This window comes from Saprolegnia parasitica (genome assembly GCF_000151545.1).
Source record: "Saprolegnia parasitica CBS 223.65 unplaced genomic scaffold supercont2.1, whole genome shotgun sequence".
Classification (NCBI taxonomy): Eukaryota; Oomycota; class Saprolegniomycetes; order Saprolegniales; family Saprolegniaceae; genus Saprolegnia; species Saprolegnia parasitica.
The window spans coordinates 1,269,345-1,292,098 of NW_012156395.1; the positions used below are offsets into that span (position 1 = coordinate 1,269,345).

At 58.7% G+C, this 22,754-nt stretch overlaps 11 protein-coding genes across 11 annotated transcripts; 7 read left to right on the top strand and 4 right to left on the bottom strand.

Annotated features, from left to right (window-relative positions):
• Positions 1 to 97: 97 nt before the first annotated feature.
• On the top strand, positions 98 to 2,415 carry SPRG_00490 (hypothetical protein; the record flags this gene model as incomplete). The annotated part of the gene is made up of 5 exons (XM_012338584.1): positions 98 to 146; positions 191 to 1,656; positions 1,705 to 1,778; positions 1,823 to 2,038; positions 2,084 to 2,415. 5 exons carry the CDS (start codon positions 98 to 100, stop codon positions 2,307 to 2,309), a joined length of 2,031 nt encoding a protein of 676 aa, XP_012193974.1. The 3' UTR covers positions 2,310 to 2,415.
• Positions 2,416 to 3,188: 773 nt separating this feature from the next.
• Positions 3,189 to 4,568, top strand: SPRG_18830 (hypothetical protein; the record flags this gene model as incomplete). Its single annotated transcript, XM_012338656.1, has 3 exons — positions 3,189 to 4,123; positions 4,173 to 4,360; positions 4,408 to 4,568. 3 exons carry the CDS (start codon positions 3,189 to 3,191, stop codon positions 4,566 to 4,568), a joined length of 1,284 nt encoding a protein of 427 aa, XP_012194046.1.
• Positions 4,569 to 4,997: 429 nt separating this feature from the next.
• Positions 4,998 to 6,386, bottom strand: SPRG_18831 (hypothetical protein; the record flags this gene model as incomplete). The annotated part of the gene is made up of 5 exons (XM_012338657.1): positions 4,998 to 5,218; positions 5,264 to 5,382; positions 5,429 to 5,926; positions 5,989 to 6,169; positions 6,212 to 6,386. The coding sequence occupies 5 exons, from the start codon at positions 6,384 to 6,386 to the stop codon at positions 4,998 to 5,000; spliced, it is 1,194 nt and encodes a 397-aa protein (XP_012194047.1).
• A 407-nt stretch (positions 6,387 to 6,793) lies between these two features.
• SPRG_18832 (hypothetical protein) lies at positions 6,794 to 7,573 on the bottom strand (the record flags this gene model as incomplete). Its single annotated transcript, XM_012338658.1, has 1 exon — positions 6,794 to 7,573. One exon carries the CDS (start codon positions 7,571 to 7,573, stop codon positions 6,794 to 6,796), a length of 780 nt encoding a protein of 259 aa, XP_012194048.1.
• A 300-nt stretch (positions 7,574 to 7,873) lies between these two features.
• On the top strand, positions 7,874 to 9,390 carry SPRG_18833 (hypothetical protein; the record flags this gene model as incomplete). Its single annotated transcript, XM_012338659.1, has 3 exons — positions 7,874 to 8,436; positions 8,484 to 8,777; positions 8,826 to 9,390. 3 exons carry the CDS (start codon positions 7,874 to 7,876, stop codon positions 9,388 to 9,390), a joined length of 1,422 nt encoding a protein of 473 aa, XP_012194049.1.
• Positions 9,391 to 9,653: 263 nt separating this feature from the next.
• Positions 9,654 to 11,068, bottom strand: SPRG_18834 (hypothetical protein; the record flags this gene model as incomplete). The annotated part of the gene is made up of 4 exons (XM_012338660.1): positions 9,654 to 9,776; positions 9,822 to 9,943; positions 9,987 to 10,258; positions 10,308 to 11,068. 4 exons carry the CDS (start codon positions 11,066 to 11,068, stop codon positions 9,654 to 9,656), a joined length of 1,278 nt encoding a protein of 425 aa, XP_012194050.1.
• A 168-nt stretch (positions 11,069 to 11,236) lies between these two features.
• SPRG_18835 (hypothetical protein) lies at positions 11,237 to 12,051 on the bottom strand (the record flags this gene model as incomplete). Its single annotated transcript, XM_012338661.1, has 4 exons — positions 11,237 to 11,323; positions 11,366 to 11,441; positions 11,491 to 11,514; positions 11,588 to 12,051. 4 exons carry the CDS (start codon positions 12,049 to 12,051, stop codon positions 11,237 to 11,239), a joined length of 651 nt encoding a protein of 216 aa, XP_012194051.1.
• A 431-nt stretch (positions 12,052 to 12,482) lies between these two features.
• On the top strand, positions 12,483 to 13,204 carry SPRG_18836 (hypothetical protein; the record flags this gene model as incomplete). The annotated part of the gene is made up of 2 exons (XM_012338662.1): positions 12,483 to 13,003; positions 13,051 to 13,204. The coding sequence occupies 2 exons, from the start codon at positions 12,483 to 12,485 to the stop codon at positions 13,202 to 13,204; spliced, it is 675 nt and encodes a 224-aa protein (XP_012194052.1).
• A 301-nt stretch (positions 13,205 to 13,505) lies between these two features.
• Positions 13,506 to 14,494, top strand: SPRG_18837 (hypothetical protein; the record flags this gene model as incomplete). The annotated part of the gene is made up of 2 exons (XM_012338663.1): positions 13,506 to 14,174; positions 14,234 to 14,494. The coding sequence occupies 2 exons, from the start codon at positions 13,506 to 13,508 to the stop codon at positions 14,492 to 14,494; spliced, it is 930 nt and encodes a 309-aa protein (XP_012194053.1).
• A 1,748-nt stretch (positions 14,495 to 16,242) lies between these two features.
• Positions 16,243 to 16,960, top strand: SPRG_18838 (hypothetical protein; the record flags this gene model as incomplete). The annotated part of the gene is made up of 2 exons (XM_012338664.1): positions 16,243 to 16,851; positions 16,934 to 16,960. The coding sequence occupies 2 exons, from the start codon at positions 16,243 to 16,245 to the stop codon at positions 16,958 to 16,960; spliced, it is 636 nt and encodes a 211-aa protein (XP_012194054.1).
• Positions 16,961 to 18,546: 1,586 nt separating this feature from the next.
• On the top strand, positions 18,547 to 22,533 carry SPRG_18839 (hypothetical protein; the record flags this gene model as incomplete). Its single annotated transcript, XM_012338665.1, has 10 exons — positions 18,547 to 19,251; positions 19,295 to 20,121; positions 20,170 to 20,293; positions 20,334 to 21,065; positions 21,111 to 21,203; positions 21,650 to 21,790; positions 21,838 to 21,919; positions 21,973 to 22,141; positions 22,193 to 22,348; positions 22,392 to 22,533. The coding sequence occupies 10 exons, from the start codon at positions 18,547 to 18,549 to the stop codon at positions 22,531 to 22,533; spliced, it is 3,171 nt and encodes a 1,056-aa protein (XP_012194055.1).
• Between the last annotated feature and the right edge of the window lie 221 nt (positions 22,534 to 22,754).

Genomic DNA, 22,754 nt, shown 5'->3' on the forward strand with positions numbered 1-22,754 from the left:
TTATTTGGAAGAAACCGATCGGGTAGGAAATCACGTGGGTGGGAAATACCCGACTTGGAAACGGGCCAAAGGTCGTTTTCGGAGCGACGGATCGGAGATGGCAGAGGTCGCGGAGCTCAAGCTCTTCAAGGTCATCGGCTACAACGGTACCGCAGCAGCAGTCGCATGGAGCGCTCATGGCCTGTCGTAGGCTCGTACAACAACACGGTCATCTACACCAAGGACGGGCAGTACCTCATCTACTCGCTCGGGCTAACGGTCGTGATCAAGGATCTGCGCTCGAGCGCGCAGGGTTTTTTGCATGGTCACACCGACATCATTACGTGCTTAGCCATCTCGAACGATGGCGCTAAGCTCGCGTCCGGTCAGCAGAGCAAGAGCCGCGGCAACAAGGCGCCGGTGCTGGTCTGGGACCTTCGCGGAGCAATCGCGGCCATGACCGAGAAGGCCAACCAAAGCGACAAGGTCATCTACCGCCTCGTGCTGCACATGGGAAAGGTCCAGGACATGGCGTTCTCGTCCCAGGACACAAGCTTGTATACGGTGGGCGGCCAAGACGACAACGCGCTAGTGTGTTGGAGCATGAAAACTGGCGAGCCCGTGTGCGGGACGCCCGCGGGCGACGACTCGACGCTTGTGGTGACTGCGTTTCGCCAAGGCGCCAACAACGACCTCCTCGTGACGGGTGGCAACTACTCGATCAACGTCTGGCGCATCGACCACAAGTACCGCAAGTTCCACCCGCTGCGCGCGAACCTCGGGAACCTCAAGCGTATCATCTCGACGATCGCACTCTCGTCGGACGACAAGATTGCGTACTGTGGCACAAAGACGGGCGACCTCCTCGAGGTTATCATGGACTGCGACTTGACCAAACCCAACTGCGCGTTTCCCCCGGTTGGCGCCCAAAAGCCCCGGTACAACCGCACGACGAAGGAGCGGTTCAGCCAAGGCATCAACACCGTCATCGTCTACGAAGACCACGGTCATCGCTACCTCCTTCTCGGCGCAGGCGACGGCAGCCTCGCCATCTTGCCCACGGGCGGTATCAACGAGCCGATCAAATCGACACCCATCGTCACGACGGTGATTGAGAAGCTGCTGGGCGGCATCACCAGCCTCTCGGAAGGACCTCATGGATCGCTGTACGCTGGCACGAACCAGAGCAACATGTACTCGGTCGCTGTCACCAACACTGACGGTCTCGGTCTCCGTGTCGACCTGCGCGCGACGTGCCACTATGGCGGCATCAACGACATTGTGTTTCCCAAGTCGTCGCTCAAGAGCCACGAGATGAACTCGAACCTCTTTGTGACGTGCTCCAAGACCGACATCCGCATCTGGAACGCCCGGCGCGCCCAAGAGATCCTGCGCATCCAAGTCCCCAACCTCGTGTGCAACTGCATCGACCTGACGTCCGACGGGTCGGTCATCGTGAGCGGCTGGGACGACGGCAAGGTCCGCGCCTTTTACCCCGAGTCGGGGAAACTCAAGTTTGTCATTCAAGACGCGCACAACGAAAGCGTGACGGCCATCGCGGTCTGTCACGACACGGAGCAAGAGCGCGAGTGGCGACTCATCACGGGCGGCAAGGACGGCCGAGTGCGCGTCTGGCGCATCACGCCGTCGCGTCAGACGATGGAGGCGTCCATGAAGGTACTTTGATATTGTAACGCAGGTCTATGACGTAGTGCCTCTGAGTAGGAGCACCGCGGACCCGTCAACAGTATTCAGATTGTCCGCGATAACTCGTCCTGCGTCAGCGCGTCCTCGGATGGGTAGAGAAGACTGGACAGGATCGTGATGCTCATCATCGCGATAGCTCGTGCATCTCGTGGAATCTCGAAAACTACACGCGCGTGCAGGCCATGTTTGCCTCGACGGTTTTCCGGCGCATCTTGTACCACCCGGACGAGTCCCAGCTGCTCACATGCGGCTCGGACCGCCGCATCACGTACTACGACTCGTACGACGGCGAAGCCATCCGCATCCTCGAAGAGGCGGCCGACGGCGAGATGCTCGCCCTCGACATTGAACGGTAGCCGATTCTTGACGAGACCTGCCGGTGCCACTTTGATCATAGGAGCGGCAACATCTTCGTGACTGGCGGTCGCGATAGCACGCTCAAAGTGTGGCATTACGACAACGGTGAGCCGATTGCGGTTGGAAAAGGGCACTCGGAGGCGATCAACGCTGTCAAGATCAGCCCCGAGCGCCAGCACATTGTGACCGTCGGTAGCGAAGGCGCCATCATGATTTGGGAGATGGGGTCGCTTCTCAACCACCTCACGGACGACGCAACCGAGTAGCCCAACAACGCTTGTCATCAAGTGTACAGAAACAACATTTATACTGACTGGTACATGGACGTTCGATATGGTTGTAAATTGCGTGAACGGGTCAACGCAAGGGAAGCGTCATTTAGGCGGTAACGGCACAAACCTGTGCCAATCGGGGGTAGGGCTCGGGCCGAAATGCAGTTGAAGCTCGAGCCCTACCCTAGCCGCGATCCAGGCTCATTTGTAATAAATGGATTAAATATATCTTCGATCGAAATACCGCCGATGGACCTGGTGGGCATGGCAGGTATGCGGGATAGCACGTGCTGTGTGTACAGTATCGTTTGCTGACTGTCGCTTCCGAAACTGCTTGTGCAACTCCAAGTGTACACTTGGTCGCGCAGGACTTGGCGGCAGCATAGACGAGAAGCGACGCATCACCATCATCGTATCGACCAACCACGCCCAGCGAGCCACGATACATGCTGATGGCACTACTACTCTTGTCCAATGCAAGGACCTTCAACACAATGGCGAGCCCCTTCTGGGATCTGAGCGAGGCCATCAAGACCACGCCAGGCTCGACAACCAGGCTCCAGAACGATGGAATCTGGCAATATATTCGTAGAGACTCGAAACTAGCCCACTTGGAATTTGGAGCTGGTTCAATCTGGTCGGTCCTCAGCACCACACACATTATTACGTATTGAGAACGATGATAAAAAATTGCAGTTCCGAATATAAAAATTGCCTTCGACCGGCTCCCAAAAAGAACGTAGTTGCCACGGCCACTTCGACTTCGAAGTTCGTGCGCCTGGCTATTCGTTGGTTTCGACCGCGTCTGATTGGCTATTTGAGATTGCTCTATTTCGACAAAAACGAAGCTTACTGACTGCTGCAGACCCGCCGATGAGCAGCGATCTGAGCTTCAAGGACAAGGTGTCCAAGTCGCTCTCGTTCCTCTCCGTGCTCGGGAAGAAGAAGCAGCCCGAGCCGCCGCCGAGCAGGAACGCGTACCCGCCGCCGCCGTCGAGCTACTACGGCTACGACGCGCGAACCGCAACCTACGACCAGCGCGCCTACGAGCAGCAGCAACAACAACAGCCGCGGTACTATGACGGCGCACCACCGCCGCTGCTTCCGCCCATGCATCCGTACGTGGTGTCGGCGCCAGACCGCGTCGACGAGCTCCTGTGTACGCCAACACCGGAGGCGCGGTTCCCAACACCGACGCCCGATATCAAGTACCCGTCGCCGTACGACTTTGCGAAAGACCGCCCGACGCCTGTCGAGAAAATGGAGGACCTCCAGCAGCTGCAGGAAGCGCTCTTGCCGTCCCCGTTCGACTACTTGCGCAAGGCGAGCGGCGGCATCAACTACCAGCAACCGCAGCCACAGTCGCAACCGATGAGCGGCAACGACTACCGTGTCGCAGACGAAATCAACACGTTGTGCAGAGACTTGGTGAGCCACGGCATGCGCACCAAGGAGAGCGCCCGCAAGTACTCGACTGCGTCGTCGGTCTCGTCCATGTCTTCGGTCTCGTCGTCGTCGCTGCCGCGGGCGAATTCGCGCCACGATGTCTTCATCAAGTCCGAACCGACCACGAACCACGCGTACGGTGACTTTATTGAGCTCGCGACGGCCAACGGCGGGTACTCGTCGGGTGGCGGCAAGAGCTACGACTCGGACTCGTCCAGTGGCGGCGCCGTCAAGCACGAGCACGGCAGCGGTGCCAAGCAGTACCGTCGGAAGAACTGCTCTGTCGAAGGCTGCAGCAACCTCTCGCGCTCCAAGGGGCTCTGCAAGGCACACGGTGGTGGCCGCCGATGCTCCGTGGAAGGGTATGTTTTTTTTGTGAGAGAGCGACAATGGGCTAAAGCGTTTGGCTAGGTGCACGCGAGCGAGCCAGAGCAGCAGCCTTTGCATCGCGCACGGCGGCGGAAAGCGCTGTACAGTTGAAGGCTGCACAAAGGCCGCCCAATCGCGCGGCATGTGCAAAGCCCACGGCGGCGGCGTCCGTTGCCGCATCGAAGGCTGTACCAAGTCGAGTCAAGGCGACGGCTACTGCCGGTCCCACGGTACCTTGCACTGACTATAGGTACAAGAGTACTCATTCTTGTGATAGGCGGCGGTCGTCGATGTGGCCATCCAAGCGGGTGCCTCAAGTGGGCGCAGCGCAACGGCATGTGCATGACCCACAGCGAAGGAAAGTACGGCAATAGCTACCGAGGCCGACTGGCGAGACAGTCGACCGACGACGAGATGGACGACACAGACATGACGTAGTAGACCATGGTGATATAAAGTAACGAGTCAGTATTTGTTGGACGATTCAAGTGGCGCAAAAACCAATGGTGTGGCCTCGGCTGTCGTCACTCATCCAGCGAGCCTCAGTCGCTGTCCGTAGCGAAGACACGAAGTGTATTACCACGCCCCCGTACTTTCGGGACGTTTCTTCCATTCGTAGGAATCCATTTACGTACAATGTGGACATTGATTGTACCGTGTACAAGGCAACTCTCGGTTTTCAATTGGCGTGGACATTCTGCAGCACTGTCACGTCACAGCGCCGCTTGTCAAGAAGATAGAGATGGAGAAGACCTACCTCCCATGGCAACCAAAGCGCGCCGCAACAACAAACACGCTGCAGAGTGCAGAAAACTGTTGTGTATGTCAGCATGACGAAAACACATGTGCTTTCTCATGTGCAGAGCGTTACGCAGTGCAATGCATCGCTACCCAAAGCGACGGCCGCTTCAAGCGCTTCACGCGCACGCTCTTGCGCTTGGCTGGCTTGTTGTACGAGTTGACGACGCCGGGCACGTACGAAAAGTCAACAACCGGCTGCTCCAAAAGCAAGTGCACGGGGCACGCGGCGCGGGTGCCGATGCGGTCGACGACGTCCAGCGACACGTGCGACGCCTGCTGCTTGATCACTAGACACAAGCTGAATCGTATGCCGGCGTGGAGCTGCCACGTACACTCGTCACCGAGGCGTCGGGGTCGCCGGCGGGACCGGTTGTTCTCGTGCACGGTCGTGATCAAGTCTTCGTGCTTGATCTTGGCCTTCTTGGGCGACGTCCCGAGCTTCATGTTGCTCCTACTCGGCATGTCATGCGTGCTGTTGGCGATGATTGAGAGCGTACACGCGCTTGGTCGCGTCCAGCGTCAAAGTTTGATCGGGCCCTTTGCTCGTGTGCGAGACGACGGTGGACGCACGGGCGGTTCGAATCACCGGTGGCTTCTTGAGCACGACTGTGGCGCGGGGCGGTGGAGGCGCTGTCATCATCATCGCGCCGGGTGGTGGCGGCATGTCCAGCGCAAAGCTCACGCGGCTGCTCGTGCGCCGCAACGTTGTGCGCCGAACAATGCTCTGGCGATTAATCTTCTCGACAACGCGCGCTTGCTTGGCGAGCTCAATCTCGGCTATGGACGGCGGTGCACGCTGCTTGACACGCGATGCAAACGAGCCACCGCCGCGAAGGAGCCGGTGCGCCTCTTTGGCCGACAGGACACGCACGTCGTTGGTTTCGTCGTCGTCGTCGGTGCATTCGGGCGTGTCGACCCGCGGAGACCCGTCGTCTTCCAAGAGCGCCTCGGGAATGTCGTGTAAAACAAGTTGCAAGCGCGGCTGCTCGGAGAGCCTACGCAACTGCAGACGTTAGTGTTGTTGTTGTTGTCGCAGGCAAGGATGGGACAACGTGACGGACTGCGCGCAGCAACGGCCGCGAGGTCGAGCGTGCTGAAGGAATCGAGCAGCGTGTTGACGCTAGAGCTGGAGGACGACTCGGCATGGTCGGTCTCGTGGGTGTCGCCACAACTCGCTGCACTCTGTCGACAGCCCTTGGACGTCGGCGACGGAAGCGAGAAGCACGCCAAGAGCTCGGCTACCGACACGATAGGAATGGAAGGGCCGAGGGGAAGCGTACCTTCCGAGTAGTTGCTGCAGTCGGGCGAGGTGAGAGCAATCTCCTTTACTTTCGAGAAGGCTCGTTCAAAGACGTCACTGGACGCTGGCATGACGGCCGCAACTGCAGGCACCTCGCCCTTGGACGGGCTGCGGAACTCGAGCGCGTTCACTCGGCCGAGCGCCCCAGTGTACATACGCGAATTGCAGAGTCCCTCATTGCTGGCGATGACGCCCCATCTTGTCGGTTGACCCAAGCTTGGGCTCATTGGTCGTGCCAAAATAGCGCGCCAAAATGAGATACCCGTGCTGTGGAATTCAATGACCTGCGACAACCCATCTTTAACTTGTGCCACTTGCAGAGATTTCGTTTCTGGCACAAACGCTCGAGTCTAGTAGCCAAGGTTTGCTCCGTAGGCTGCTTAAATGCCACCAGGCTGAATTGGGCTCAGCGTCTCATGGCTCAAGCGCGAGAGTATACTCGTGCTCACTTCTGAACGTCGTTGTTGGGTCCAAAGCTTGATGGAAACGTCTCGAATCGAGCTCGTCGTGTTGGGTCGGAGCAGGCAACAGCCGTTTCTGTATTACGATTCCCATCGTCGGATTATATGAGCGTAAAGAAGATCATGGGGTTGCCGAGGGCGAAGAGCAACAGCTGCGTGAGCGCTCGGACGGCGACCGCGACGGCGATGACGCCAAGCGTGTCGTACGTGCCGTCGTTGACGTAGATCTTGAGCACGAGGTAGTTGGAGCAGACGACGATCGCGCCAATGACGTGCACAACTGTCCAGTTGTATTCCCAGATGACTGTGAGCCACGCAAAGAGCTTGCCAAAGTTGGAGAGGCACAGTGCTCCGAGGAACTGGAGCTCTTTGGAGCGGCTAAAGCTGCGCCAGCGCGGGTGCACGCGTACGGCGAGCCAGAGCGTGAGCATGTAGACAAAGTTCTCGACGACGGCGAGGATAAAGTAGTGTAAGCCGAGCTGGGAGATTTGAAAGACCGAGTACGTCGATATCGTCTTGTAGATCGAGTTGGTGCGAAAGTAGACGCCAGCGTCGCGCTCGGCCAGGTACGCCTTGGTATTCCAGTCGAGCATGACGATGACGGCGAACATCTTGAGCACTTGCTGGTACGAGAGCAGCGGACGGCGGTTGTGGAGCAGGTGGCGGTACGCCTGCGGCTTGCCGAGCATGAGGTCGATCATGATCAGAATCGCCTCAAACTCGACGTACTTGTCGACCGTGTGGTTGCAGTTGGGGCAGATCGTGAGGCGGATGTTGCCCTTGCCGTAGTCGCGGTACGTGCTGCTCACCACGTAGCCGCACTCGACGCAGCAGCAGCTCAGGCGGCGCGGCGTCGTCTTGGGCGGCGCCGTCGGTGGCATGCTGCTTGATCTGTGGGGCTCGGGATTGGCTCGTACTAATGTCCAATTCCACGCAACAATACCTTGCTCTCAGCGTCCAAGATTTAATGCTTGGATGCCATTCTGCGCTACAAACCTACAACTAGTAGGAAACAAGGACCAGGGAAGTGACGCACGCGGCCTTTCAGCTAAAGTGCTCTTCTGCGTGCGGCGTCCGTCCGCGTGTGATCCATTAGGTGGCGTGTTTTTAAAGTATCTGCGTGGGCACGAAGGTTTTTCCGCCAATCCGCTGCCTGCCTGTTTATGCAAGATTTCGACTTGATGAACCCGCAGCACTTGGCGCAAGCCATCGGTGTGGCCGACGCTCGGCGCGAGGCTTGGCTAGCCGCGATCACGTACCCGGGACGCGTCTATGGGCGCAGTCACGAGGAGGAGTACGCGGCCTCGCTCGAGAAGGCAGCCACCTTGCTCTCGTTCTTCCGGGCGCACGAGATCGTCGACGTCGACGACCAAGAAGCGCTGAGCGAAGCGCTCGGTTGCGTGCTGCCTCTCGACATGCACCGCAAGATGTTTCTGCCCGCGCTGCAGCTGTCCATGAGTGATACGCAGTGGGCGCTCTGGCAGGAGAGATTGCGATCGATGCCTCTCCTCGGCGCATACGCGCAGACCGAATTGGGCCATGGCTCCAACATCCGAGCGCTAGAAACCACCGCCACATACGATCCGGTCACAGAGGCTTTTGATTTGCACTCACCGACGCTCACGAGCCGCAAGTGGTGGCCCGGCGGCTTGGGAAAGACCGCCAACTTTGCCGTCGTGTACGCTCGCCTCCTAGTTTGCGATGGCACCGACCACGGCGTGCACGCCTTCTTGGTGCAACTACGGTATTTTGCTCCTCAAGGCACGTAGAAGCTAACTGCGCGGTGCATAGCGATCTCGAGTCGCATGCCTCACTGCCAGGTGTGCACCTCGGTGACATTGGCGCCAAAATTGGCTTCAACGGCGTCGACAACGGATATTGCTACTTTGAGCACGTCCGTGTTCCCAAGGCGCAGCTCCTCCTCGGGACAGCACGCGTTGAGTGGGGTCCGCAGGGCCAACTGCGTCGACGAGCCGGCGCGGCAGCTCCTTGGGGCTACTTTACGATGGTGAAAACGCGCGTCTTTCTCGTCTCCAAGTGCGCTCGGTTCCTCGGCCGCGCACTCGCGCTCACGCTCCCAGACTTGTGCGTTGCTTTCGAGCTCTGTTCGGAGTATTGAATAGAGCTGCGTAGGCAGTCGCGCGCTGTGGAGGCCCGACGAACGCTGTACCCCGCGATGGGTCTCGCGCTCGCCGCAATCTTTGCGGGCCAAACGCTCTACGCGCTCTATACCCAAGTGCTCGCGGCCCGCGATACGCACAAGCTGCACACGTTGCATGCGACGTCAAGCGGGCTCAAGGCGCTCGTCTCGACCCGAGTCGTCGACGGTCTCCAAGCTTGCATCGTGGCAGGCGGCTACGACGCGAGTCACGCCGTGGTGTACCTCAAGAACGAAATTGTCGGCTCGTGCACGTACGAAGGAACGTTTGACGTGCTTGTGCTGCAGCATGGTGCGTACTTGCGCAAGCAACTGCGGACCGAGCCTCTGCCGCTGGCACGTGTGGATATCACAGTGGTGCCCGACCTCCTTGTGCTCTTCTCGCACCGACTACACGCGCTGCAGTTTGACGCAATATCAAGAGACAGTGCGTACAAGATGACGCGGCTCTCGCTCGCCGCCTCCGAGCTCTACCTTCTCCAAGCCTTTGCCGACCGGCTGCGCACAGTGTACGTACGGTATGTGGCACGCAGCCTCTGACGCGCTCTCTGCAGGAAGGACGCAGCGACGACGGAGGCGCTCTCGCGACTGTGGCGTCTCTGTAGCTACGCGTGGGTGCTCCAGTCGTTGCACGAGTTTCGCCCGTGGCTGTCATCGTCTGACGGCGAGCGCGTCGGACTGCTGTACGAAGCGACTGCGAACACCCTCGATGACGCGACGATGACGTCAATTGTTGCCGCGTGGGGCTTTGGCGAGGCCGAGTTGTCGCGTCTCGATGCTGGATTGCCCGTGTTATCCAAGCTTTAGCTCAAGATGAAGCTTGTGTTGGCGTAGTCTTCGACCAGCGGGTTGTAGCCGAGGATTGTGCGTGTCTTGTCGACTTCGCCGAATTCCTTCAAGAACGCACCCGACTTGACAATCGACACCTACGCGTGCGCTGAGAGCGCGATAACAGACGAGCCAATGCAAACCTCGTGATCCTTGAGCTCCATTTTGCGGCAGTAGGCTTGCTTGAGCTTGATAAAATCCGTGGGGAAAAAAATGTCGGCGATGCCGCCGGGAACCAAGTACGTATCGTGGTCGACCGTGACGCCTAGACAGCATCGTGGCACACGCTAGGTCGTATGCGTGCGTACCGTCGGTTTTGGACGCGACGAGGGGCGCGTTGGCGGCATGCAGCGGTCCCGACGCCGTTGACGTTGCGCTGCGCGGGTGGTCGTACGGTTGGTGGGTCGCCGCCTTGTCGAGCGACGGCGCGGGAAGCTCGTCAAAGTCGGCGGCGATCAAGTGGTGCTTGGGAAAGCTCTTGTGCAGCGTGTGCAAGAGCTGCATTGCGCCTGTGGGCACGAACGCTGCGTTCAGGAGCTTCTCGCGCATGCCAATCATCGACCGCAGCTGCGTCGCGAGCCTAGACATCAACAAGTTATTCAGAGCAACGACGGCGTAGGGCCTTGTACCCGGAGGTGCGCTTGAACGTCCCTCGCAGCGGAATTTCGCAGGAAAAGTACTCGAGCGCCTCCGCAATGAGCGGGTCGCGGAGTGGCTGGAGCTCCTCGGCATCGTCGCGGACATGCGTCTGGAACCACTCGCCGTCGGCCAGCGTCACCTTGTCGTGCGGGAGGTTGTCGAGCACTTCCATCGCGATGAAGAAGCACGGATCGTTGACCTTGGGGTGATTGGCCGAGTAGGTGAGGATATCGCTGTTGATGACCTTGCAGTTGGGGTGCGACGCGACGCGGGCGGCCTGGCGCGCGGCCATGCGCGCGCTGATCTCGATCATCGTGTACGTCGTGTTGGCATAGAGCTTGGGCGCTTGCTCTTTGAGGTAGTCAAGGATACAGAGGGCGTTCGTGCCGGCGCCGCCGCCAATCTCGTATATGTGCAGCGTCTCGGCGTTGAGCGTGTGCGGCGACATCATCATGTAGTTGGCGATCGCGCGCGAGTAGTAGGGGTAGAAGACCTCGACGGGTGTCATCCACGCCTCCTTGTCCTGCGCGTACAAGGCCGCGACTTGGTTCTTGTACTCGCGCTTGCCCCAGAGGTCGTTGAAGTCGATGGGCTCCTTGGGCGCATGCAGCACCTCGCGCTTCGTCGACGTAAAGTAGCCCTCCTCCTTGCGGTACAAGCAGCTGTGGATGTACTCGCGCGTCAGCGGCGCTTGCGATGCAAACCCGCGGGCGCAGACCGGACGCCGACCCACGCGACGCAGCAGGAGCATGCTTGGGTATCACTGGTGCGGGTCGCGTATCCGGTACTCCCGAATCTTTATCCGGACAAGCACTCGAGTACCGACAGGCCAAGGGTCTCTTGGTGTAGCAGAACGCGTTGATCGCAATACATGCCAAACGAAGGATAGAATTATGGTAGTCGTGGGTACAGTTTTCACTTAGTCGGACGTCGGGCCCGCGAGGTGCTTGGTGGTGTCGTTGGCCGCGATGCCGTAGGTGGTCATGCACTTGGCGACGATCTCAACCTAGTCGCTGCGTTAGCATCTTCCGACTCCATCGTGATGAACCTTGTCGTGAAGGCCGCGCTTGACGAGCTCCATGAGAACGTAGTTGCACGTGTAGCGCTTGATTTCGTTCTTGGTCCTAAAACGAGAGTGGTGTGCAGCAAACCACAAGTGAGCATGCTTCGTACGCTGCAAACTGAAGCAATTGAACGCTGCGTCCACGTCATCGAGCTCCAAGAGCGCGCTGAAGAGAGATGATTACTCGAGCAAAAAGGGTCATCGTACCGAATCGCAACGTTGTACGTGTCCTTGTTGAACTTGACTTCGTACGCTTTCATCTCGCGGTACAAGCTGAGCACGTTGCTAAACTCCTTCTTGTCGTAAAAGTAGACGAGGAGCTTGTTGAGCGAGCCCGTGTTGACGTGGAGCCCGAGGCGCGAGTGGTTCTGGAACACCTTGAGTGCCACGTCGCCGGCGTCGACTTGGATGCACTTCTTGATGAACTCGCCCGCGGTCTCCTGGACAGGCTCAATGTACCGCGTCTCAAAGAGGCGGAGGACTTGGACCGCGTCGATCACATCGCGCTTCGTGGTGGCGGCCTTGAAGAGCTGCGTGAGCCGCGCGACCTTGATCGTGTGGTGCGTCTCCGCGTGGTTGCGCACATCGTTGTAGACGTCGATGAACGACGACGAGGCGAAGCGCCGGTGGCAGCTCCCGGCACGGACAACGGCGACAGCGCGGCAAAACATGCTCGGTGCAATCTGACCTTGTGGGCTTGCGCCAATCAATGCACGGCCTGTCGCAAGCACAATATAGTGTCATATTACACGATTTAGGATTCATCTTCAAGCTTCTTCTATAAATAAGCCACCTCTGCTGCACAGCGACCCTCGTATTTCGCTCGAGACGACTTGGTATGCATCTAGCGTACGCATAGATAGCACAGCTGCATCGAGTCAACTTGACTACCGGCTACTAGTACTACCGAAGACGCGTCTCGTGAAATGGTGTTCGCAATTAAATAGAGTATGTCTACTTGAGGATTTGCCCAATGGCATCGCGCGCTGCCACTATAGAATGATTTTGCGTACGACTGAATACAAAAACAAGATACGATTAAATTTCAAGGATTAACCAGGCTTGGCATTTGCACCAGTCAACTCCTTGATCCAGAAGCAGCATGTTGCAAGCCCTGAGCCGCCGCGGTGTCCGCGCCCTGAGCACGTCCGCGTCCATTCTCCCCGAGTTCAACGTCCTCTTCGAGGACATCAAGGCCGATGCGGCCAAGAACAAGCTTATCAAGGTCTCCAAGCTCACGAACCTCTTCAAGACGGCCACGTCGAAGGCCGACCTCGAGCTGAGCACGGAAGCGCTCAAGATCTACGAGCGCAAGCACATCGACCCGATTGAGGTGACGGCCGGCGAATTTGTCAAGGCGTGCATCCAGCACGACGCCGCTGACGTCGCTGTCTCGGCGCTCTCGCAGAACCGCCGCATTGGCCTCTTTGTGAACGCTGGCTCGCTCAACAAGCTCCTCGTGCACTTCAAGAACGCCAAGGACGACGCGAACCTCATCGCGGTCTTTGACGAAGCCAAGAAGTTTGATATTCGCTACAACCCGGTGTCGTACCACTTGGCTATCAGCGCGCACCTCCGCTCGGGCGACGTCGAGAAGGCCCTCGCGGTCCTCGAAGCCGCTGCGTACGCATCCCTCGCCCCGATCGATTGAGCCTAATCCTTTGATGTAGTGCGGCCAAGAAGATCGACTCCAAGACTGTCAACCACGTCCTGTTTCAGCTGACCAAGTCCGAGGCGGCGGACCAGGTCGAGGCCGTCGTTGCGCTCCTCAAGAAGCACAACGTGGCCCTCGATGAATCGGGTGCCAAGCTGGCGTCTGCGTAGAGATTGTGTTAGCCTTGTTTCCAGCGTCAAGCGTGCGTTCGCTGCAGCTGTAGATCATAGTGAATAAACAACGTCCTGGCGCTTGAGCGAGTCATTATTGATGTACGCCAGTACGGTTGGACACTTGCGGCGAAACAGAATTTGGCTCCTGTTGGAAAACACTGTTTCCGCAACGGTCATTGGTCTGCGGTGGTTTTAATGCCGTTCTTCGAATGCCTATACTAGACGCAAGTGTTTGCCATGTCTGCCGCAATGAATTACTCACACTCTAAAAGCGGCCACCTTCCAAAGATCCGCGCCGATGCCACACGCGACGGCCCCGAAGCGCCGGCGATCCGCGTCGCCAGAGCCGACGACCAAGGCCGATGCCACGAGCGCAGCATCGCCACTGAGCAGCAGCAGCCAGACGAGCAGCTTGGACGCGCAGTGCGAGCGCATCGCGCACCTCATCGCGACGGCCAAGCACCTCGTGGTCTTTACGGGCGCCGGCGTGAGTACGTCCACGGGCGTGCCCGACTACCGCGGCGAAAATGGCATTCGCACGTCGTCCAAGAAGAAGCAGCGACGCGACGCGGTGATCCCGGATTTGCACACGCTCGTGCCGTCGCCAGCGCACATGGCACTGGCAGAGCTCTACCGCATGGGGCATGTCAAGCACGTCGTGACGCAAAACGTCGACAACCTTCATCGCAAGAGCGGGATCCCGCCGGACGCACTCACAGAGCTGCATGGGAACGCGACGTTTGGACGCTGCGACACGTGCGAGTTTGTGTACGAGGAGGCCTTTCCTGTGTTTGGCCTCTGCACGCAGGCGGCGTGTCCGTCCGTGAAGAAGCCGATCGAGCAGCGTCTCTCCAAGCGCACGCGCAAGAGCAACGGGTACCTCCAGCGCTACGTCATCGGCTTTGACGCGCCGATGGATGACATTGACGCAGCCATCGACCATTGCGAGGCCGCCGACGTGGCCTTGGTACTCGGCACATCCCTGCGCGTCGAGCCATTCTGCGAAATGGCGGGAGCTTTGCCAAGCACTTGGTTCTAGTGAACCTGCAGCCTACGCTACCCAAACTCGACAAGCGCGCCGAGGCGACCGGCGCCCGGGTCTACGACACGTGCGACCGCGTCCTCAAGCGGGTGCTCCAGATCCTCAAGCAGGATAAGCAGTATGAGGTGCCGAGGTGGAGCGGCAGCCACGCTGCGGAGCAGTGTTACTTTCACGATGACGACGGGTCGGCGCTCGTCAACGTCCTCGTCGGGCGCACGAGGGCGCCGCTAAGCCCTACAGCATGACCTTCGCCATAATACAACATTTCGATCCAGCACTCTGATTGAGCCACCACATTCAGCCTTCTTCAGCTACAAATGGACCTACTGTGCGTCGTAGCTCTCGACCTTACAGCGACGTCACTGGGGATGCCTTTCTAGCGGAACAATGACAAACTGCCAGAGATAGACCAGTAGGTCTTTCAAGCTTCACTACATACGAGGAGAAGGTGGGGTAAGCAGTAGATGCTCATGGGGCCGCTTCTTGGAAACGTCACAACCACGTGCTTGCTCTTGCCCCGGCGAACGGTCCCAAAGTGACTGCCACACCCTCGCGCGTAGGTCAACCGAACGGCCAGCGCACCGTCCGAGAGCGCGACGCCCTCGGTCCCGAGCGGTGTCGTTTTGGTTACTGCGATTGAGAGCAGCTCCGGCACCTCCGCCATTGTCATTGTCGTCAGCTTTGGCGCGTCGGGTGGTGTAAAGACGCCGCTCCAGGCGCGTCGGTGGCTTCTGTGGTACGGGCTGGCGACTTCGACTTGGTGCTGGAAGGTTGCGCCTTGGTCTGGGTCAACTACGGTCGGGGCGTGAAACGTGTCCCAGCCGACAGTCGCGGGGAGATCTGTATCGACGCCATAGACGATGCTGGTGCACGCGATGCGCACGGGCCCGCCCAGGGAGGCCATGGCCATGGCATCAACTGTGCGAGTCTTGCGCTTGATGGCGCAAAAGATCGCTGCTGCCGGCGTCGGACACCGAATTCCTCGCTAATTCTGTGTGGAAGAGCCCGACGCATGCTAGAATTCTTACCGAGAAGGGCTCGTCGAGGAATGCTGGGACGAGGGCGATCGGCAAGCTCCCAAGCACAGTCCGTGCCGCCGTCTCGCCTTGTGTGAGAAATCCGTTCAGCACCGCCTCCAGCGTTGTGCTGTCGCCGACGACCAAGACGCTCTCGGGTTCAGGCTCCGTCCTGCATCGCTGCCCGTACTCGGCTGGCGCAACATTCTCGAAAACAGTGGCCGTCATATGCGCGAGATAGACGTAGGGCGCGCACTCGAGCCACGTGGCCGCTGCCGTCGCTATCTGCGGGTCGAGAAGCACGTGGATATGACGTGGCGAGCTCTGCGGCACCCGGGCGTGCCATTGCACGAGCCGTTGGAGATCGCTGACCCACGCCGCGGCTTCCTCGCCCGTCGACATCGTAAACTAGCGACGAGGTTAACGACGTTAAAACCGTCGAGTCGCACCGTTGAGGAGCCAAAGACGCGGTCGTTCGCTATCGCCTGTCGGGCAAAGTGCACGCTGAAGCGTGTCGGGCTCTGGGCGTCGACGACGGCGCCGATGAGATCGTCGAGCGAGATGCACTCGCGCTGCCACGCGAGACCGTGAAGACTCAAGTGCAGCGTCGTGCGCTCTGGCAATGCTCTGCAACAGAAGAAGGCGCGAGACCAACGAGACGGAAGGATCTCAGTGAGGCCGGTGCGGGGCGACAGGAGCGGACACTCGGCGAGCTTGAGCGCGTGGAGTGCACGGATACGGTCGCGAACGCCCGTCGGCTTCGGCAGCGCCTCCAGCGTCGAAAGCCTATCGGCTCTCGCGCCAGCACTGCTCGTGTCGCGTTGCATGCGTCGGTCGCTGGGATCCGAAGCGGTAACCGTTGTTGGGTGGTCTCCTTTTTCGATTATATTTGTGTAACTGACAGCCATATCCCGCCTGAGCCAGGTCGCCAGTCGACGTTCTGTCCCGTTTCACCAGCGCGCTTCAATTCGATTCCGATGCGTGGCCCCGCGGGTGCAAGAGCCACCAGAGCCGCTTTAGAAGGTGCACCGACCAAGCAGCTCCAACGGCGGCGGCTCCCGTCGCGGGCAAGCCACGAGCTGCGGTTGTTGCTCATTACCGCCGCCGTAGCGACTGCCGTTGCCTTCGCAATCGACACGTTTGGCGGTCCGTACGACAACATTGGCAACATCGACACGTCCGGCGTCGCGTACGCTGCGTATGGGCCCATCGATGCCGTCTACACGTGGGTCAACGGGTCCGACGCCACGTGGCAGCAGTCCAAGAGTCACTGGCTGCAGCATTGGCGTGGCCGCAACGCCACGAAAGACTTGGCCTCGGCGGAGAACCGGTTCCGAGACAACGACGAGCTTCGCTACTCGATCCGGTCGCTCGAGACGTACGCGCCGTGGATCCGGCGCATTTTTCTCGTGACGGACGGTCAAGTGCCGCGGTGGCTCGACCTCTCGCACCCGCGCATCACGGTCGTGCCACACGCTGACATTTTTCCGAATGCGTCCCACCTGCCGTCGTTTGCGTCGCCAGCGATCGAGTCGCATCTGGACAACATCCCTGGGTTGGCCGACAACTGTCCGCGACTGCGATCGGTACCTCTGGTGCACCGCTTTGCACGAATCACTCGACGAATCGTGCTTGAACGATATCGCGTATCTCGGACAACGCGCCAAGACGGCGTTGGTGATGCTCTGCACGTGAGACGATAGCGTTCTGGACTGTGACGCCATGCCGAAAAGAGTACTGTTCTACGTCGCTCTATCTCGTCCATGACGCGCACGCGGAGATGCGTTGTGTTGGCGCCGGCACTGAGATGCTGCATTGTGGCTTGCCGGTTGTTTGGCGCATGAAGAGCGCGGCTATGATGCTGCAGCCCCAGACATGTTTGGGGACTCAATTCGATTCGTAAACCGACTGTTGACAAACGCATTTGGTCAACCGGTGCGTCCGAGGGGCGTGCCGTCTCACATGCCGCACTTTGTCCAGAAGCCTAGCAGCTTTGGCCAGCCGAGTTTGACGCGACGTCGTCACACCGGTTTTGCGTCACAACCAACATGCAGTTTAGCTTTCCGTACATGCACTACGTTGCAAACCACCGCCGACTATTGACGCTGCCCGAGGTGTTTTCCACTCTCATCGACATCAACCAGAACGGCTTCGTCGATGAGTACGAAGTCGAGAAATTCCTTGCACTGGCCCCCGGGGAGCTAGCAACCTGCTGCAGCGATGCACCATGGACGCAGGCGTCCTTGATGATCCATTGTTCGGACCTCGTGGCGGCGTCCCCGGTTCTGTTTGTGATGCTAAACTCCCAGGCACGTGCGATCGACCTCAATCGATCGACCTCAAGTACCAACCGCACCAGACAACAGAGAAATTTGTGTGTATCAACGACGACTTGTTGTGGCCAGCTCTAGAAGTTTGACGTCGCGGGGACTACTTTTAGCTCGATTTGTTTGTGTCTAGGTCATGTTCATGCTGCTGTGGTTTTTAAGGCAGCATTGGCCACATCCATCGACGTTCGAGCTGCTGGGCGGTGCGACGCACAGCTACAGCACTTTAAAGGCGTACGAAGTTGCCAAATCTCGCACTGCGCCTCAACCACCACGAGTGTACACATCTGTCAAACCGCATTGGCACTACACGCCGTGGCTGCTGTCGTGGGCTTGGTGGGTTGTACTCGTGGCTGAGCCGTGGCAGCCGTCGCCGAGTCCAACTGCGAGATGGCGTCACTACCTCCTCGCCCTTGACGGTTTGACGCGCCTGTAGCAATGCAATGCAATGGCATACAGGTAAGTCTACTACAAAGAACCCACAAGCATACAATGTTTGCCCTAGCGGCCAATGGATCGATTACAGCGACGTGACTGGAGTTGAAGCGTACTCATGTAGGTTAGGTTTTATCGGCCACGCATGACCAGGTCCCTAGTGCGGCCGTTGGGCGTGTGCTCGACCAGCAAATGCTAGACGGGGCACGAACACGTCACGTAAAACGGACAGGTGTCAGTTTCAACGCCCAGTATGTTGCCTCCTACGCAATAGCATTGCTAGCTCACACATTCACCGAACCAATCCGGTGGTGGTATGATAAGATTGAGACAGATAGAGATCCCAGGCGCCGTTGGCCCGTGGGGCTGCCTGGGGGCTGCCACGTTTTTCGTGGTGCCCAGCCCCGTCCCATTCTAAATATACTACCATTTTTGCTCCCGCCGTAACACCGTCTCATGGACGAGACCAGCGCGCCCATCGTAACGTCGTCACCATTTTCTAACGCGCGACTTGGCGCGATGGCGTTGGCGCTGGCCGTCGCGTTCTTGCTGCTTGTGCCACCGATTTTCGCCCACGACAACATTGGCAACATCGACACGTCCGGCGTCGCGTACGCTGCGTATGGGCCCATCGATGCCGTCTACACGTGGGTCAACGGGTCCGACGCCACGTGGCAGCAGTCCAAGAGTCACTGGCTGCAGCATTGGCGTGGCCGCAACGCCACGAAAGACTTGGCCTCGGCGGAGAACCGGTTCCGAGACAACGACGAGCTTCGCTACTCGATCCGGTCGCTCGAGACGTACGCGCCGTGGATCCGGCGCATTTTTCTCGTGACGGACGGTCAAGTGCCGCGGTGGCTCGACCTCTCGCACCCGCGCATCACGGTCGTGCCACACGCTGACATTTTTCCGAATGCGTCCCACCTGCCGTCGTTTGCGTCGCCAGCGATCGAGTCGCATCTGGACAACATCCCTGGGTTGGCCGAGTACTTTTTGTACTTTAACGACGAGGTGTTTTTGTCGGCGCCGGTGCTGCCGTCCGACTTTATGAGTCCACGAGGAACTCAGAACTTGTTTTTCGCATGGGACGCGCCCGAGTGCGCGCCTGGATGCAAGCACGCGATGCTCGGGAACGGTCAATGCCACGCGAGCTGCAACGTTGCGAGTTGTGACTACGACCTTGGCGACTGCACGTGCGACCGATCGGTGACGCCATCGGCCATGGTAGCTCATTTATAGAGCGCTAGACTCTTAACGTGATGCGTAGGTGCTGAGCACATGGAGCGATGTGTGCCTTGGTGACGCCGCCTACTCGCCAGACTCAGCGTGTGCGGCAGGCTGCATTTGGAACCAACTTGGCGACGGTGTCTGCAACCCAAAGTGCAACTTGGTTGAGTGCGCGTTTGACGCCGGAGACTGCTTGCCGCAACGGTTGGCGCAACTGCCACACGCACGCGTCGCGCGCGAAGCTTTACCAACGCACTGTGTCGTTCTCTTGGACAACGCGACGCCAGCTCTCGTGCTCTACCAGACTGGTGGCATGGCTCCCGTCACGGGTACTGGAATCCGACGCGCGGTTGTGGTGCCTCGCCTTGATGCGGTTGTCGTCTTCTTTGGAGACCCACTGCCATCGGTGCTTCACCTCCACATCGCTGCTGATGGCGCGTCAATGGAGCTTTCGACATCCTCACACGGCGAGTCGATGGCCAGTGGTCTTTGGTTCACTGAGAACAACCGCAGTTTTGGTGGCTTGGACTTGAGCCACGTCAACATAACACGGAGCCATGCGTCAGCTCACGTCCTCGTCCCGTGGTTCATCTCGACGGCGGCCACCGTGACCATCAGCGTCACAAAGGCCGGCGACACGAGCACCATTACCTGCACAAAAGCAAGCGCTCCGGGCCGAGACTGTACGATCTCGGCGTTGGGGCTGAGCCTACGACTCGACGTTGGTGACATTGCCAATGCCCGCGTTTGCATTAACGCTGGTTTTGAAGGATGCATCATCTTTGATGCGGACGCGCAAGTGTGGCCGCTGCAGACGCCAGCCGTGACAGCTTCGAATGCCCCAGCGTCGGCGCGCGATTGTGCCTGGTACAAATGGTGTTTGGAATCGTACACTTCGCTTGAACCTCGGTGCAGCGGTCGCGGTCAGCGGCAACGCGTGGTACAAAAGTCCGACGTGATTGCACACTGCGCCCAGCTTGGCAAAAAACTGGGCACCGGGCCCGACTCGTCCCAGCACTCGTCACAACTCGTCTCGATGGTATAATAAGCCATTGGACTCGACTCATAAAGACGCGTAGATGTGTCGTATGCAATTCGGCGCCGAGACACCAGCGCCCACTAGCGACAACTGCGCATCACGGCCGCCGCTAACGGAGCGAGTCGACTACGCAGACACCTTTGGTGACTCGTTGCGACACGTCAACGTTCTTTTCAACCGAGCATTTGGGAAGCCCGTGCGAGCGCGGGGCGTGCCATCGCACATGCCGCACTTCATCCAGAAGCGTCTGCTTACGGAGCTGAAGCGCCAGTGGTCCGCCGAGTTTGCAGCCACGTCATCGCACCGCTTTCGGGAGCCCGATGACATGCAGTTTGGCTTTTCGTACATGCACTACGTTCTGAACCGACGCCAGCTGCACCCAGCGTCGACGTTTCGCGAAGTGTTCAACTCGCTCATTGACATCAACCACAACGGAGTCGTCGATACTATCGAGATGGATGGAATCGCACGGCTCCTTGGTGACTGGCAGCGCCCAGCGTCAGAGATCGAGGCTGTCGTGGACTCTTGCAGGGGCAATTCGACTGCACTCACTGCAGCCGGCTTGGAGCGGCACTGTCCGCTATTGGCACTGCACCTCGCGCATTTGTCACCGGGCAGCGTACCGCCGGCACACAATATTGTGGCGAACCCCCCGGTTGTCTTTGTGATGATAAAGGACCTTCGCAGCATAACAATGCTCCTCCAAGACAAGAAGCTGTCGACGGCCAAGTTCATTTGCGTCAACGACGACATGTCGACGCCTGCTCCGGCGGTACAAGGCGATACATCAAATGCATTACAACCGCTGCTGTTGTAGGTTGTACATCGACTCAAAGCGTTCTTTCAGGACCGTTGGGGCGTGCCGTCGAGCTTTGAGCTGGCGGAAGATCGAGGCGATGTGCCAGTTCACGTAGCTACACACCAGGCAAAGCCAGCAGACGCAGCAAGAGACCTTAACCCGCACAATCCAGGCTTGAGCAAAGCGACACCAACCGAAGGCGCTCCTCCGATACCCGCGTCGCTTCCGTTGGTCTTTAGCTCAATAGTGCCACTAGTATCGTCCGCTATCAAAACGCCCGCGGCAAAGCTTCGACCCGTCAACAGTGCGGGCCGCCTCGACGCTGAACTAGCGCTGCTGTGGCCCGCCCAAGTCGCCTTTGCAATGCTCTCGGCGTGCATTCTTTTTGCGCTTCTTTGTCTCAAGCGGCACGGCAGTCGACGGCTTCGAAGGACATGCGCGTAAATTTAGTACGGTAGAGTATCGTATTTCGAAATATCCAAAACGTTTGGATTTTCAGCCGTCGAAAAGAAGATCGCATGGGACTGGTGGCGTGGACACCGACGCTCTTGCCGCAGCGCCAGCAGCCGACGCTCGGTGTCAACTACTTGCAAGCGAGCCAGGCCTCTGTCGTCGTCACTGTTCCGGTGAGCCCGCCAATTGAGATTGTGCTGCACCAAGACATGGCTGTTGGCGTCGGCGGTGTCTTTTGGAACTGCGTACGCGCCAATCTACGCCCGGAGCCTGTCACCAACGCTGACTATAGGGCCGGGCACTTGTACAATTGATGTGTCGCCACCCTGAGTATGTGTGCAACTGCCGCGTTCTGGAGCTCGGCACTGGTACAGGTACTAACTATGCAATATGCACCAGCCGAGTGTGCGGTACATCAAAAGTACAGGCGGTGTCGGCCTCGCCGCCGCTCACTTGCGGCCTGCGACCTTGCTGCTCACCGACTTGGCATCGATCGTTCCGTTAACGCTTCGCAACACGGACGCTGCCGTCGCTGCGTCGGCATCGGTGGAGAAACTGTGGTCGAAGCAAGCGCTCCGTGTCAGCGAGTACCAATGGTACAATGGCGCGTGATTTGAAAGATTCTAGATATGCAGTGAGCGGTTTAGGGGTACCAAGCCGCCTCCTGATGGCCCGTGGGATACGGTTCTATGTGCGGACTGCCTCTACGATGAAGACGTGTTTGACGACTTTGCGACGACGCTCCATGACATCGCCAATCCCTCCACGGCGGTGCTTCTCGCGTATAAGCAACGACTGCCAGAGTACGTTCCCTATCCTCTTCGAGTTGAGACTGCAACTCGTTAGCCGTGAAATGGCGCTGCTGAAACGCTTGGCTGAGACGTTTGATATTGCAGTCTACACGAACGACGACAATCTTCCGTGGAACTTTGGAAATGATATGGTCTATGTATTGGTGCTGCGTCGTCGCCTCAAGGCGTTGGAGTAATATCTCAATTCATTCGGTGTGCGCCTTGTTGGTCGTTTGCTTTGCCCGCGACACGAGCTGCGCCACGTTGATGCTGGCTTTGGGTGACCCCGACTCAGTGTGGGGCGTGGGTTCCTTGGCGTCGACTATTGGATTGTATGGTGAGTATTAGAACCACACGGTTGAGACAGCGAGCTGCTATACCGCGACTAGCTTTGCGCGCCAATGCCACCAACTTGTCG